Source organism: Podarcis cretensis (assembly GCF_951804945.1).
Source record: "Podarcis cretensis genome assembly, chromosome: 8".
Taxonomy (NCBI): domain Eukaryota; kingdom Metazoa; phylum Chordata; class Lepidosauria; order Squamata; family Lacertidae; genus Podarcis; species Podarcis cretensis.
This window is the reverse complement of record NC_137177.1, coordinates 73,306,042-73,321,272: the sequence shown is the minus strand read 5'-3', so window position 1 is coordinate 73,321,272 and position 15,231 is coordinate 73,306,042. Positions and strand designations below refer to the sequence as shown.

General features: G+C 45.5%; 1 protein-coding gene across 5 annotated transcripts in view; it reads right to left on the bottom strand.

The window, feature by feature from the left end:
* CDK11B (cyclin dependent kinase 11B) overlaps window positions 1-15,231 on the bottom strand; it is a 34,886-nt gene that overhangs the window by 9,467 nt on the left and 10,188 nt on the right. For 3 of the 5 annotated variants that reach the window (XR_013841594.1, XM_079986908.1, XM_079986911.1), the window contains 10 exons: window positions 14,642-14,778; window positions 10,888-11,004; window positions 9,692-9,787; window positions 9,418-9,576; window positions 7,794-7,859; window positions 6,413-6,588; window positions 4,982-5,072; window positions 4,739-4,860; window positions 3,299-3,404; window positions 3,052-3,173 (listed from right to left, as the gene is read on the bottom strand). Coding sequence is in view for 4 of the 5 variants with exons in the window: in XM_079986908.1 (XP_079843034.1) it covers window positions 3,052-3,173; window positions 3,299-3,404; window positions 4,739-4,860; window positions 4,982-5,072; window positions 6,413-6,588; window positions 7,794-7,859; window positions 9,418-9,576; window positions 9,692-9,787; window positions 10,888-11,004; window positions 14,642-14,778 (1,192 nt within the window). In the remaining variant the exon portion in view is untranslated. The remainder of the gene's footprint in view (window positions 1-3,051; window positions 3,174-3,298; window positions 3,405-4,738; window positions 4,861-4,981; window positions 5,073-6,412; window positions 6,589-7,793; window positions 7,860-9,417; window positions 9,577-9,691; window positions 9,788-10,887; window positions 11,005-14,641; window positions 14,779-15,231) is intronic. The other 2 variants (XM_079986909.1, XM_079986910.1) reach the window with 2 other exon arrangements.

The following is a 15,231-nucleotide window of genomic DNA, read 5'->3' as shown; positions in this document are numbered from 1 at the left end:
GAAATGGAATAGTGTAAGAACTAAAATGATATACAGGTGGTACATGACCCCAGTCAAGCTAGCAAAAATATATCACCTGTCAGACAATAAGTGTTGGAAATGTAAAGAAGCTGAAGGAACATTCTTTCACCTCTGGTGGGCTTGCCCTAGAGTGAAGGTTTTCTGGGAAATGATATATAATGAGTTGAAAAAGGTATTTAAGTATACCTTTCCTAAGAAACCAGAGGCCTTCCTTTTGGGCATTGTTGGTCAGAGCGTGCAAAAGAAGGATCAAATCTTTTTTATGTATGCTACAACAGCAGCAAGGATACTCATCGCTAAAAGCTGGAAAACTCAAGAATTACCCACACTGGAAGAATGGCAGATGCAACTGATAGACTATATGGAACTGGCGGAGATGACTGGCAGAATCCGAGACCTGGGAGAAGAACTGGTGGAGGAAGACTGGAAGAAATTTAAGGACTATCTACAAAAATATTGTAAATTGTATGAATGTTAAGAAAGATGTAAGATTAGCAAAAACATGGCTTCAACAAACTAGGTATAAAGAATAGAAATTTAAATTTAATTGGAAGACAAAAAGATAAATTTTGGATAAGTAACATTTTATGATTAAGTTTCAATAAGAGTATGTTAAATCCCAAAATTTGAGATATTAATATTGGAAAATTATATTATATGAATTAAACCAAGTTAATAATTTGCTGGTAAAATTTATGAGTTTAGAAAGCAGGAACAAGGGTTGTGAGGAAGTCCAAAGATGAATATGAAATGTGGATATTGGAAAAGATTGTGTTATTATCTATGTATTTTATTGTTAAACTAAAATTTAATAAATATTATAAAAAAAAAAGGAATAGCGTAAGAACTGCCTGAACAAATGGGACCACAAGCTAAATTCTACACCGGTATATGGTTTTCGGCAGCAGTTAGCTCGATACCCCTAGAAAGCCACGAGCTTTTTGTATCACTGCCCTGGCTTCTGTTTGAGTAAGGCGCTCGTTTCTAAGCCTTTAAAGCCCTCAAACTGTCTGAGCACAGGATCTCATAAAGATCACATCCCGGCAAGTGCACTCACTCTGTTTGGTAATAGAGAGGTGGGCTATTACATTGGTGGAACCAGTATTGGGAAATACTCTTTCTGCTGAAATATCAGAGGCCCCTATTTTGCCAGCTCTTTGAAGGTGAGGGTTGTTCAAGTAGAGGCTGGACAATAATAATAATAATAATAATAATAATAATAATAATAATAATAATAATAATAATAATAAAAAATTAATAATAAATTAATAAATAAATAATAAGAAGAATATATTATTTATACCCCGCCCATCTGGCTGGGGTTCCCCAGCCACTCTGGGCGGCTTCCAACAAAACACTTGTCAGAGCTGCCCCTAGGTCCCAGCTCACAGAGGACCAACGCGAGGCTGTCGTTATGTACAAAAGTCTTTATTGAGGTTCAGTTTCCATTTCAAAGCCGCAGCGCGCAGCTCTACGTCTTAAACCTTAGACCGGCGAAGTCCCGTCTGAATCTCCTCCCCTCTGACACCAGTTTAAGATCCTAGCCCTGCTCCACCTTTTCCGCTGCTTTCTCCTCCTCTGAGTCCTCCTGCCTGCTGGGGCATCCCCCTTTCTGGACTCTTCTGACGCTGAGTCGCTTAACTCCTCCCCCTGCCTCCGGCGGGCTTTAGGACCCGGTTCCCAATCCTCATTCTCTGCTGTCCCGCACTCCTGTACATTTGAACTTGCCTCTCGCGCCAACCCAGTGACTTTCCTCCTGACCGTTACACTACTTCTGTCACTGCTTCCCTCTTCCGGGATACTGGCCGGATCTGACCTCCCCTCCGTTGTCTGACTCTCCGATGGAGGTGTGGTCAGCCCTGCCTTATCTTCTCTCCCTGGTGGGAATGCACTGGCCCCGATCCTTGGGACTCTTCCCCCCCACTCTGCTCTGGTGGGGAAGCTGGTCCTGATTTCCAACTACTGCTCTGGGAGTCCCTGCTGCCCCCTTGCTTCTGGGGCGTTCCCCTTGGGAACCCCCTACCCCTGGCCACTGGCGCCCCCTTCTGTGAATCTTCCGATTCGCTGGAGAGGCTCATGGAATCCCTCGGTCCACTGTCCTCTTCTCCTACGCTCCCCTCGGATTCTTCCCCTTCGCTCTCCATCTCCTCTCTTCCCTGTGCCTCTGCTCCTGAGCCCCTGACAACACTAAAATACAATAACCTATTAAACATTAAAAGCTTTCCTAAACAGGGCTGCCTTTAGATGTCTTCTAAAAGTCTGGCAGTTATTTTTCTCTTTTGACATCTGGTGGGAGGGCATTTCACAGGGAGGGCACCACTACCAAGAAGGCCCTCTGCCTGGTTCCCTGTAACCTTACTTCTCGCAGGGAGGGAACCACCAGAAGGCTCTTGGAGCTGGACCTGTGTCCAGGCAGAACAAAAGGGGTGGAGATGCTCCTTCAGGTATATTGGGCCGAGGCTGTTTACTGCTTTAAAGGTCAGCACCAACACTTTGAATTGTGCTCGGAAACTTACTGGGAGCCAGTGTAGGTCTTTCAAGACCAGTGTTATATGGTCTTGGCGGCCACTCCCAGTCACCAGTCTAGCTGCCACATTCTGGATTAGTTGTAGTTTCCAGGTCACCTTCAAAGGTAGCCCCACATAGAGTGCATTGCAGTAGTCCAAGCGAGAGATAACCAGAGCATGGGACAACCTATTGCCAGGGATGCTGTAGCGGCAAGATACCTATTAGGAGCAGGGAGTGTGCTGGATAAACCTCTAAATACCCCATCAACTCTAAAATTCTGCAGTGTCACCAAATGAAGCCAGACCCCACTGGTGGTGGTTGGGTTCTCTCACAGCTTTGGACAATCACCGTGAATGTTTTATAGAAAGGAAGGGCATACAGCTTAATAAATAAATGCAATATCATTTTACATTGCATTTGGAAAAACAACAACAACCCTGGATGGGTCAAAATGTACTCTGCAGAGAGCCTGCCATGAACACATCTGACTGCTTGCAAAAGCTTCAGAAAGTTGGCTCTTACTTTTAAGATGCCAGCGTGGCTCAATAGCAGGTTGGAGGTTTTCAAGTCTCGATGAAGAATCCAGTTATCGTGAAGATGCTTGACCCCTCGCAACAGTTGAATCATCAGGGTTTTCACTTCCCCTGAAATAAACAACAGCAGAGTTCCTAATGGGATGGCGAAAGAAATCAAGACCCACCGTGCCTTTGTCACCTGGTAAGCTTAAGTTTATTTCAAGTCTGTTTAGAATTCGAGAAACGCCACAAACCTGGCAAAAATGGCTGTTTCATCGTTTCCATGAGGCTCTTGAGATCGTGCTCCACGTAATTCATTACAATATATATCTTGTCCATGTTGCTGCCGACGACAATTTCCTGGAAACCGAAATGAGACGCACCAGTGATCCTAAAGGCCACAGATACCATTGGATGACTGCAGGGTTTAATTCATAATTTCCTTCCTCCATTCTTTGCACTTACTTACATCTCACTCAAGTGTATGGGATTCCTTGCAGACTATGACTACCAGCCAAGCCGAGACATAACCAGATACTTGGGAAGATCTGGGGTATCAGCACACAGATACAAATTAACATATGCTAAGATATGCTAACATGTAATATGTAACAGGTGTGGACTCTTTTTAATCAAAATGTCACTGGAGGCCAACCAACTAGTTTCCCATCCAAACCACCCTGAATAAATTTGCTCCTCACCCCAGATCACTCCAAATTACTCCCAAATTTCCCAATGTATCCTGCTCCAAATAAACCCAGTTCAATTTCTCCCATTCAATAACCTTTGAATGACCTCTAGATATGGTCACTTTGAAGTAATATTTCTCCAAATCCCTCCCCTAGCCAGTAGCCTGGGATACACACTCCAATTTACTTATCTCCTGAATTCATTACCTACCCCGAAACACTTAGGAGAGGAATCGGGACCATGCTTTAAATGCCCTAGCGATGCCTCTGCAGCCAAGTGCTTAAACACAAGGTTAGATTGAGAAAGGCTAGACAGAAATGTTTTTCTTCCTTTCTAGAACTTATCCAGTGAAGCTGAATGTTGGAAGATTCAGCACAGATAAAAGAAAGTACTTCTTCACACAGCGCCTAGTAAATACTATGGTATTCACTGCCACAGGAGGAAGGGCCCCCAACTCGGATGGCTTTAAAATTTTATTAGACACATTCATGGAGGAGAGGGCTAAAAATGGCTACTAGCCATATTGGCTTATGCTCTGCTTCCATGGCTGGAGGCAGTAATATTTCTGAATACCAGGTTGCTGGAAGCCACAGGAAGCGGGAAAACGCTCACGTGCTCAGGCCCTGCTTTTCTTTCAGGTCTCAAAAACAAATCAGCCATGTATCCCAGCTATGTAGTGCTAAATTAAGAACATAAGAAGCACCTTGCTGGCTCACGCCAATGGGCCATCTATCCAGCCTCTGCTTGGAAGCTGTACTAGGTGCCAGTGGCCTGATCCACCACCCTCTTCTTGTGTTTTCATAAAAGGCAATGTCCCCTTGCCTTGCGGGTGGAGGGGAAAGAGGTTTAAGTGAGACGGAGCTAAATATACAGGCTTCCACGCAAGGATGGTATGTATGCTGCAGCTTTGTTGGAACAAGGGGGAAGCCACAGAATATAACCCTGGACAATTACAAGGCGCCCAGCTAACACGTCAACAGGCGATCAAGTGCTGGTGGTCTTACCCTGACAGTGACGATATTTGGGTGCTGGGCTTTCAAGATGGTGTTGATCTCCCTTAGAGAAGTAATGGGGAAACCTTCTTTCTCCTTCTCCATCTTCAGCCGCTTCAGTGCCACAATCTCATCTGGAAAGTATTTATCATTACAATTAGCATTATTATTAACTTACCTACTTATTTCAACCATTTATGCACCGCTTCGTTACTGTTGTCTCTAAGCGGTGCCATTGCTGAAGAAACAACAAACCTGTTTTTTTGTCTTTTGCTCTGTACACCACTCCGTACGTTCCCTCCTCGATCCGGTTTAAACACTGAAATTCCTCAACGCTACGACAGCCCTAGAGAGAGAATGAAAGTTGCATATGTACACAATTTCTCTTGATTTTCAAATTACTCTGCTTCTAGAAGTCAGGTGAAGGGGCAAGGAATCACGCAGGGCCACAAGACAATCCCTCTTAGGCCCTGTGATTCCAATCCTATTTTTCACATTCATAGGCACTAGAAACTTTAAAAGAAAAAAGAAATGGGGGGGTGGGGGGTGGAGAGAGCCAATTCAAGCTCTATTCAAAGCACAGTGTAAGAGCCAGGGCCATCTATCATACAACTATCCTGAGTGGAGCTGTGTTCATCTCTGGTTTGAGCTGGAATCTGATAAAAAAACAACAACCCACAACTCCAAGGAAATAAGACACTAGAAATAATATTTAATAGCAGGAGTATGCAGGAGCTTGAGAAAGACTCATAATTGAAACAAGCTAGTTACATGTGATCCATAGTCGCAGGATGGGGTGGGTGGCTTTTTTTGGTCATGTGGGATTTTGTCATGTTAATTTGTATTATTATAATATAGAAACTATATGGATATGTTTGTGGTGTGGAGTATTGTTTTGAGGCTCTCGCAGACCCAGTTTGCATCCAGTGACAAGCCAAACCATGGTTTAGTGTGAATGAGAAAGTATGCAGATACACTTAGCAAAAAAATGTGAGTGCTGTTCTCCTCCCCTCTGGTCCTGCTGCTGCTGCACTTACCCAGAGCAAAGCTATGGTTTTGCTTAGGGTCACATCTGAACCAGGCTAAGAGTGGTACCTCGGGTTACATACACTTCGGGTTACATACACTTCAGGTTACATACGCTTCAGGTTAGACTCCGCTAACCCAGAAATAGTACCTTGGGTTAAGAACTTTGCTTCAGGATGAGAACAGAAATTGTGCTCTGGCAGTGCAGCGGCAGCAGGAGGCCCCATTAGCTAAAGTGGTGCTTCAGGTTAAAGTTTCAGGTTAAGAACGAACTTCCAGAACAAATTAAGTACGTAACCAGAGGTACCACTGTATACTGCTTCTTTCCCAGACAAACCACACACAGTAAACCAAGAACAAACCTTGCCTATGGCTTGTCTGGGGCAAGACAAACCATGAGCCCAGGTTTGGAGGTAATGTTAAGAAGAACCATGGCTTAAACCTGGGTAGCACAGTGGCAGCAGGGCCTGGGAAGGAGCGGAATGACTGCATTTTTCGATTCCATCCAGTAGGCCAGACCCTTAGATCGCCCAATCCCAGTGGGCCATTGTGACAGATGGGTACATGGAGTCTCTGTTCATTCAGAGGTCAGCAAAAGACACCACTGGCTTCGCCTGGCCCCTCCCCAAGAAGGCCAGAGATCTATGGCAGCCCCCTAACCTGAAGGGCGGGTAGATACTTGGGCAACTCTTGCTTCAGCTCCACAGGTGATGACACAGGTGAGTCAGGAAGGTAATCGCCCTCCGTCATCGTGTTGGATTGTGGGGTCCCCTCGCCAGCGTCTTCCTCCTCTCCTTCGCTCCCCACGGAATCCCGGTCAAACCTTGACTCTGCAACTTCAAACATAAGAATCAAATCGTGGCAGGAAGCGGATGTCTGGGGATCCTCTCCCCCTGAAGTTCAAAAGGAGTGTGCGAAGGAAATGTCCTGCTCTTGCCTCCAGCACTCGGAGACAAACTGCCTCTGAGTGTGGAGCAATGCTTCTCAACCTGTGGGTCCCGAGATGTTGCTGGACTACAACTTCCATCATTCCTAGCCAGCATGGCCAGTGGTCAGGGATGATGGGAGTTGTAGTCCAACAACATCTGGGGACCCACAGGTTGAGAACCACTGGTGTGGAGGCTTCATTTCAATATGATGGATTGTATCTAAGTTGTAGATCCACTGAAATCAATGAACCTACTGCAAGTAGAACTAACATTAGACACGGTTCTCGTGGCTATTTGATAGACCTATCCTTCCTGAATCCACCTGTTAACCATGTCTTGCGGCAGCAAGGTCCACAAGTCAAATTATATACTGTGTAAAGCTTCTCTGCCTTGTTGCCCTTCAAGAACCTGCACCCAAATCAGGCCAGGATCTATGTTCAGCGGCTGCCAAATATTTGTATCTGTCAGGGAGGAGGAAGCTCCAATTCAGGAGTGCAGAACTGTTTTTTTCAGCCTGAAGCCCGAGTTAAATAAAAAATGGGCGGAGCAACAGTTGTGACTCTTGCCTTTGTACAGTAGGCTACATTGGAATCATAGAACTGTAGGGCTGGAATGGAGCCCAAGGATCACTTAGTCCAAAACCCCTGGAATGCAAGAATCACAGATACATTCAAGTCATGCAAAAGCCAGAGATTTCTATACCCACGCAAGTAAGACACGTCACAGTACACATTCAAAAGCAACTTAATTTAACAGGAAACTAAAATATTACCTTAAAGATTACAAAATGAAACACCAGAAGGGAAGCCAGCTGCAGAATGCACATTTAATGCAGCAAAGTTAATTTTAAAAAGGTGTTGCATGGGGAAGGGTGTGACCTGGCAAGAGTTTCAAGGGACAGAATGGACTGGGGGCCGCATCTGAGGTTCCCTATATTTGCTTTAGACTGCAAACACGAGAAGCAGCCTGGGGTGGGTGGGGGGAACCCTTAGTATGCAAGCCGTATTTTTAAGAGGTGACTCCAAACCATCAGAGGATCACCAAGGTCATGCAACAAGCACAAGGAGAGAGAGATATTACATAAAGCCACATTTCACCATTTGTCTTCTTACCCACTGGGAGGTGGTCTCCGTTCTCCCGCTCTTCTTCTTCGCTCATTTCGTCTTCGCTCACCTCTTCTGCAAGGCAAAAAAAGGGGAAGGAATGAGACAGGCTAGGAAGAAAATTGAACTTGATTGCTTTCATACCTCTGCAGGCAGGGGATGGGCGCCATCTTGCTGGTCCTTTAATCACTGTACGGTGCTCTGTAACTTTTAGACACTTTTAAGAGCTGGTGGCAGCATCAGCCTATAAAACCCTTAACAACTTTAGACCTGACTTATCTCAAGGACCATAGGGGACGCGGGTGCCGCTGCGGGTTAAACCAGAGCCTAGGACTTGCCGATCAGAAGGTCAGCAGTTCGAATCCCCGCAATGGGGTGAGCTCCCGTTGCTCGGTCTCAGCTCCTGCCAACCTAGCAGTTCGAAAGCAGGTCAAAGTGCAAGTAGATAAATAGGTACCGCTCCAGTGGGAAGGTAAACAGCATTTCTGTGCGCTGCTCTGGTTCGCCAGAAGCAGCTTAGTCATGCTGGCCACATGACCCGGAAGCTGTACGCCGGCTCCCTTGGCCAATAAAGCGAGATGAACGCAGCAAACCCCAGAGTCGGTCACGACTGGACCCAATGGTCAGGAGTCCCTTTACCTTTACCTATCTCAAGGACCATAGTCTTCTATAAGTTTCCTTTGAAGCTCAGCTCTAGATCCTGCAACCTCTAGAGCAGAGGCTGATGCCAAGTTCAATTAAGGATGTTTCTGCTGCGGCTCTTTATGTTTTCACACAGGGAACATTCCCAGCCCTGCCTGGGGACGCCAGGGATTGAACCTGGGGACTTACGCATGCAGAGCAGATGCTCTGCCACTGAACTCTGGCCTTCTTCTGGTTGCAATGGTTAAAAAGAAATCTCACTACTAAAATGGGACTGTGGCTGAGTGATACAGCAGCGGGACAGCATGGAAAAGGTCCCATATTCAAACAATGGCATCTCTAGGTAGGGCTGCAAAAGACTGGTTGCATGAGTGGGCAACATTTTTAGACCCATGGGCACAACTGCGTCTTTGAGTCAGTGCTGTGGGTGCCACTGTTAGGATTTTTATCAATCCGAGCTGCTCCAGCTGTACCAGTGAGTGGTAATATACATCATGGGAGTGTCTGAGAGAGCGTGAGAAAGGAAGTCTGTATTATCCTTTCCTGAGTACTTTTGGAAGTTAGTTTCACTTCTGAGCGTGTAGCAGTTTCTGTACTGATGTTCAGAGAGCACAGACGGACTGACGGAGTCTCTGTATATAGACTGTAAATAAAGCAGTTTCAGAACTATGATTGAGTCTTTCTTCTGCTATGATATGCCAGAAGACTGGCGTGCTCTTTTCAGGAGAGGAGGGTCGCCTATTACCGGTCTCTCTGGACTGAGGGAGATTTACAGCCAGGGAGAACCACCAGAGAGACACCCCGAAGACTTGGGAAGTTGGCAGCCATTCCTGGGCGTTTTTCCAACAGCCACCCCCTCTGCTCAGCTCCCCCAACCCTGAGAGGCAGAAAGTGTGTGCATACACAAACACATTTCACTCTTCCAAAGAGACCACAGTAGAAACACGAATGCTGCTGTGTGTTTGTGTGTGCATGAGAGACAGACACTTACCAGCTGACTGCTCTGTCACTTCTTCAGAGTTGCTTCCTGTCTCCTCCTCCTCCTCTTCCTCCTCCTCTTCCTCTTCTTCTGACTCTTCACTGCTGGACTCCTCCTCTTCTTCTTCTTCCTCCTCCTCCTCTTCCTCCTCCGAACCAGATCCAGATTCCCCTGAAGAAAGCAAACACAAAGATGAAAAAATGCAAAAAACCCCAACCTCAACTCTCAAGCTAACTGCTATTGGCTCATTAAAGAACCCCTAAATTTCTTACACCCCAGCGGTTACCTGAGGATGTTTCTGCTGAGCTGGTTTTTCTTTCACTGTCACTGATGTCCTGTAGATCAGAAAGGGGGTCTCTCTCTTCTGGCTTTTCTTCTTTCACTGTTTTTTATTTTTAATTAAAAACATTGGGAACAGGGTTGAGAAATCCCAATTTTCAAAGGTACTAAGGGATTCTACTTGTACAATATTGCAGTTTTTTTTCTGCCTTAAAAATCTAAAGCAGGGGTGAGGAACCCCATGACCATCCGAAAGCCGTTGGACTCCAATTCCCATCAGCCCCAGTAACAAAGGGCCAACATCTACCCTCCCTCTCCCTGGTGTGAAGAATGCAAGGAAAATGTCTGCCACCAAGTGGGCCAACCAAGTCAACATGCACAGAGTTGCCCTGGAACGATGATCTATCTATCTATCCATCTATCTATCTACAGTGGTACCTCGTGTTACAGACGCTTCAGGTTACAGACTTCGCTAACCCAAAAATATTACCTCGGGTTAAGAACTTTGCTTCAGGATGAGAACAGAAATCGTGCGGCGTCAGCACAGCGGCAGCAGGAGGCCCCATTAGCTAAAATGGTGCTTCAGGTTAAGAACAGTTTCAGGTTAAGAATGGACCTCCGGAACGAATTAAGTACAGTACTTAACCCGAGGTACCACTCTATCTATCTATCTATCTATCTATCTATCTATCTATCTATCTATCTATTTTTAATGCAGTATTTCAGTTTGTTAGTTTTAAGCTACACGAAAACACTTGGAAATAATTTTAACATGGCATCCTTGTGTTCTGTTTACTAAATAAAAGCCAAGTAAACTGAATCACTGAGCTCAAATGATATACATGGAGTGGAAACTTTCCTACGGTCCCCAAGTTGTAGAACTCCCTCCCGACAGAGGTGTGTTTGGCCCCTTCAATGTGCAGCTTCCAGCGGATGCTGAACACTCACCTCTTTAGCCTGGCTTTGGACACCTGAGGTGCATGTTCTTAGGATCCACCTTATTTTTATGATTGCAAATTTGTTTTTTGAAAACAAAAACATTTTTAATGTTGTGCTTTAATTCTTGTAAGCCACCCTGGGACTTTAGGTTGAAAGGTGGATAATAACTAAGTAGAAATAATTTTAAAATGCTGTATACTTTCGGCTAGCTCGGTGGATTCCTTCCTGGTGCAAGGAAGACACATTTATGCCTTTAAAAGTTACCTGGCTTTCGGATTTCTCCTTGTTCAAGCTTTTCTCTCTGTTGTCGTAGCGGGCTGCGGCTCCAGATCCTTACTTTCTCGTTGTAGTCTTCTCTCACCATCCGGTGGTGTGCTGAAACTGGTCAACACAAGAAAAAAAAATCTGTTTGTGAGTCCTGGACTGAAATCTCCATTCTTACGCCATGGCAATTTGCTTCACGCAAACTTTGCAGCTCTAGCGAAATGATAATTCCTTCCCTGCCTACCGGTACTACACTGGCACATTCAAATAAGGAGCAACGTTTAATTACGGTTCAACCTTCCTTAAGTTTGAAAACACACCTCAGTGATGGGCTATTAGGGTCAGACAGACTAAAATCAATCAGCTTTAAAATCAATCAGAAGACTCTTACGACAACTCCAATTAAACATAAAAAATAGGTACCAAGAATCAATTATTTATGATAGTAGGGAACAACTATTTCAGAAATCTATATGCGACTTGATGTAGGGAGGGGGGCACCAGGAAATAGCTAGACATGGAAGGTATCCAGAGTCTACAGAAGGATGAACTCTGGCTAAGTGGCAGAATATTTGATTTGAACGCAGAAGGTCCCAGGTTCAATCTTTGGCATCTCCAGGTAGAGATGGACAGAAATCCGGGCGCTGCTGCCAGTTAGGGTAGACAATACTGAGGTAGATGAACCAAAGTTCTAACTCAGTGTAAGACAGCTACCTAGATAGCCTCCTTGCTAACAAACCTGGGTGAAGCCAGAAGTCAAGATCAGACGGTGCAACCAAAGGTCAGAACTTCACCTGTTTTGAGTGCAGAAGGTTCAAACCCCACCACCTCCAGGTTAGGGGTGGGACAGAGGCCCTCTCTGAAATTCTGGAGAGCCACTGCCAATCAGTGCAGACAATACTGAGCTAGATGGACTAATGATCTGAGTCGGTATAAGCCAGCTTCCTATGTGGAACTCGCAATATCATGTTGCAAATGTGGAATGGTGCTGTTCAGTATTTCAGCCACTCCATTTCATCTCACATACCATTTTCCACCCCCGGTCAGTCAGCATTCCATGCCCACCAAGCATGCTCAGTTCTCATTGTCCAAACTGCAGCTCCGCCCCCCCCCCCCATGAAACAGCTCTCCTAGGCCACCTGCGGCCCATGCTGCTTGCTCATTCACCTGCCTGCCATTCTGTTGTCACGCTATTGACATAGCCTGCTAGGGGCTATGATGACAGCGTGATGACAGACTTACGCTTTTATACATATAAGAAGATATATCCACTTGCAAACCTTGGGGTTCTCCCTAGCCTGCAGACGCCTCCCTCTCCTGCACAGACAGCACCATTTTTGCTACATAATCAGTGGCACTGACAACCTGTACTTTGGAAACAAGAGAGGATAGTGACTTCCTGGGGACCTATGAGGTCTCACAAATCACAGGTCTCTTACCCTTTGCCCGTTTCCCTCAAACTCAGTATTTCCAGAAGATTAAGAGGGTGGCGGTGGGACAAAGACTAGTATGTCACAGTTGGAAGGATAAACATTCACCATCCATTACTCAACAGTCTGGAGATCTTACTTACCTATCTCCATTTTAATGTATACAATCATCAATCCTGTCTGGATATCTCTTTCAACATCCAGACTCATTGCATTTATATATGTGGTTTTTACGTAGGATTGATGCATGATTGTTAATGTGATCTGACATTTCTTTCCTTTTTCTTTCAGATATATTTGCAATAAAATATATACACAGACAGATAAGCACACGCACACACACACACACACACACACACACTCTCTCTCTCTCTCTCTCTCTCTCTCTCTCCCGGCCCCGTACTCAGAGTTTCCCAGGATTCTAAGGAACAACAAAAAAACCCATGGTAGTTTTCAAATCAGTGGTTAAAAGTAGTGGTTCTGAAAGGTTCAGTGCCCAATCTTGATTCAAAATAGCATCCATTTTGTGTAGCCAAACACAGACAATAACCTGCTCCTTGATCTCAGGAACCATCATGCAAAAATTTGGCTATGATACCTTAAAAGTGATGCAAATGCACAGCGAACGAACAACCTTCAAAAAATATATAGCAGATATACAGATGTGTGGTGCTTTTTAATAATAATAAAAAAGATTAACCTAGAGTTGTTATTAGCTTGCTAAATATGAGTTCACACCATGCTAGGGTCCATTTAGACCCCAATACCTCAGTTTCCCCATGTGTCACACCCAAAATCATAGCAGGAGCTAGCACTGAGACACAGCAACAATACACCAGCTAACTTTAAGAGACTATGTGGAGCAGGAAATGACACTGGGGTGGGGTGGGAGAGTTGTACATATTTTGAATACCCATTTGGAAATTTAAATGTGGAGGATTTAAAAAAATACAAATTATTGTGGAGGGTAGAGAAGGGAGGACTTAATGCAATCCAAACACTCTATTCCAATCCCCCCCCAATTTTAGCTAATCACTCCCCGTCCCCAAGCTTTCTACAAAATAAAAAGAGTACCTGGGGGCTAACAAAAAAAGGTTAAGCACCAGGAAGAGGAACCTCCAGCACCACAACCCTTCTGCTTATCGTAAGGCCACTGCATAACCAGCAAAGGAGCAGCCATGCTTGGGGGTTATTTTGCTCTCCTGCTTCCGATAACCACAGGAGCATCTACAGAGCACAGCGCTTCTGCATCCAACCACAGCGAAGCTGTTTTTGGCAATGGCTTGAGCTCCCATGTTCTGCCCACACACTTCCAAGCCTATCCTGGCAGCAGAAAAGGCTATAAACTTTCTCTTTTAAAACAAGAAAGTGGAGATTCCTGGAAAGCGGCAATTCAGCAACCAGAACCAAAGCCCATGCCCTTCTGGCTCTTCTGTGCCCTGAGACAAAACCACAATGTTGTGCTAGAGCACATGCTGTGCTTGCAGAAGGTCCCAGGTCCAACCCCTGATTTCTGCAGGCAAGGCTGGAAAAAATGACTTGCATCTGAAACCTTGGAGACCCCTGCAAGTCAGTGCAGAAAACACTGAGTTAGATGCACTCAGTACAAGGAAGCTTACTATGCTCCTATTTAAATTGGCTCTTTATTCAGAAACATGGGGGCTGGAACCCTGCTTTTATTTTTAGGGAAAGCGTAGCTCGGTGGCAGAGCAGTTTCAACACCCCAGCATCTCCAGGTAGGGCTGGGAGACATTCATGCCTGAAACCCTGGAGAGCTACTGCCAGTCAGGGTAGACCAGTGTGCTGGTCTCCAGCTGTTTTGGGACTACAATTTCCATCATTCCTGACCACTGTTCCTGCTGGATAGGGAGGATGGGAGTTGAGGTCCAAAAACAACTGGAGACCAAAGTTTGGGAAACAGTGGTGTAGATAATACTGAGCAAGCTGGACTGATGGTTTGACTCGAGAGAACACAGCTTCCTATGTTCCTAGGTCTTAGGAGAAGGGCTGCTGTTCAGCGGCAGAGCATCCGTTTTGCATTAGAAGGTCCTAGGTTTGATCCCTGCCATCATGTCCAGGTAGGGTTTCCTGGAACCCTGGAGAGCTGATGCCAATGGAAAGTCAATTAAGAGGCAGTACTGAGCTTGATGTCCCGAGAATCTGATGCGGCGTAAGATAGCCTCCTTTGCCTGACATCCAGGAGCACGTCTGTGTCAAAGGTTTGCAGGGCATAAACGTCATAGACGAAATAAACACACAATCCGTACCCGCAAGAAAATAAGGCTTCCCTCGCCCTGTTCCGCCCCCACCTCTGAGCTACTTACTCTCTCGTCTGGCCTCCCGTTCTTTACGCCTCTCCTCCGCTCGCCTCTCCCGTTCCTTGATCTCCCGCTGCTCTTTCTGCTGCTCTCTCATTTTCCTTTCTCGCTCCCTCTTCCGCTCAAGCTGCTCCAGGCGGTCCCTACGAAGGGTTTCATCAGGCGCCCGTGTTATTTTATCGAATTGGTTTTTGTTTGTTTTAATTAACGATTTTGATTTATATGGTCTCTTTCGCTGCATTCCCTCTAGAAAGATTAGCAATATTTATTTTAAGAGCGTAGCTTCTGGCCTTTGCACAAAGGCCGAATCTCCCTTATCAAGAGAGGTTTTGCTTAGCCAAGTCAGCACCAACACAAATCAGGATGTTAAGATATTTATTGGCTGCCCACCCACCTACCCTGCTTTGGACCCTCCTCAAATTTGAAAGAAAGACCCCTCTTGGGAGGACAGTGACTAGAAACATCCCCTCTGGCTCATGGTTCTGGCAACAGTACCACGGACGTAGTACAACTGCAGTGGGAAACCTTTCTCAGTCTGAGGGCTGATTTCCATTCTCGGCAACATTCTGGGGGCCACATGCCTGTGGCGGGTGGAG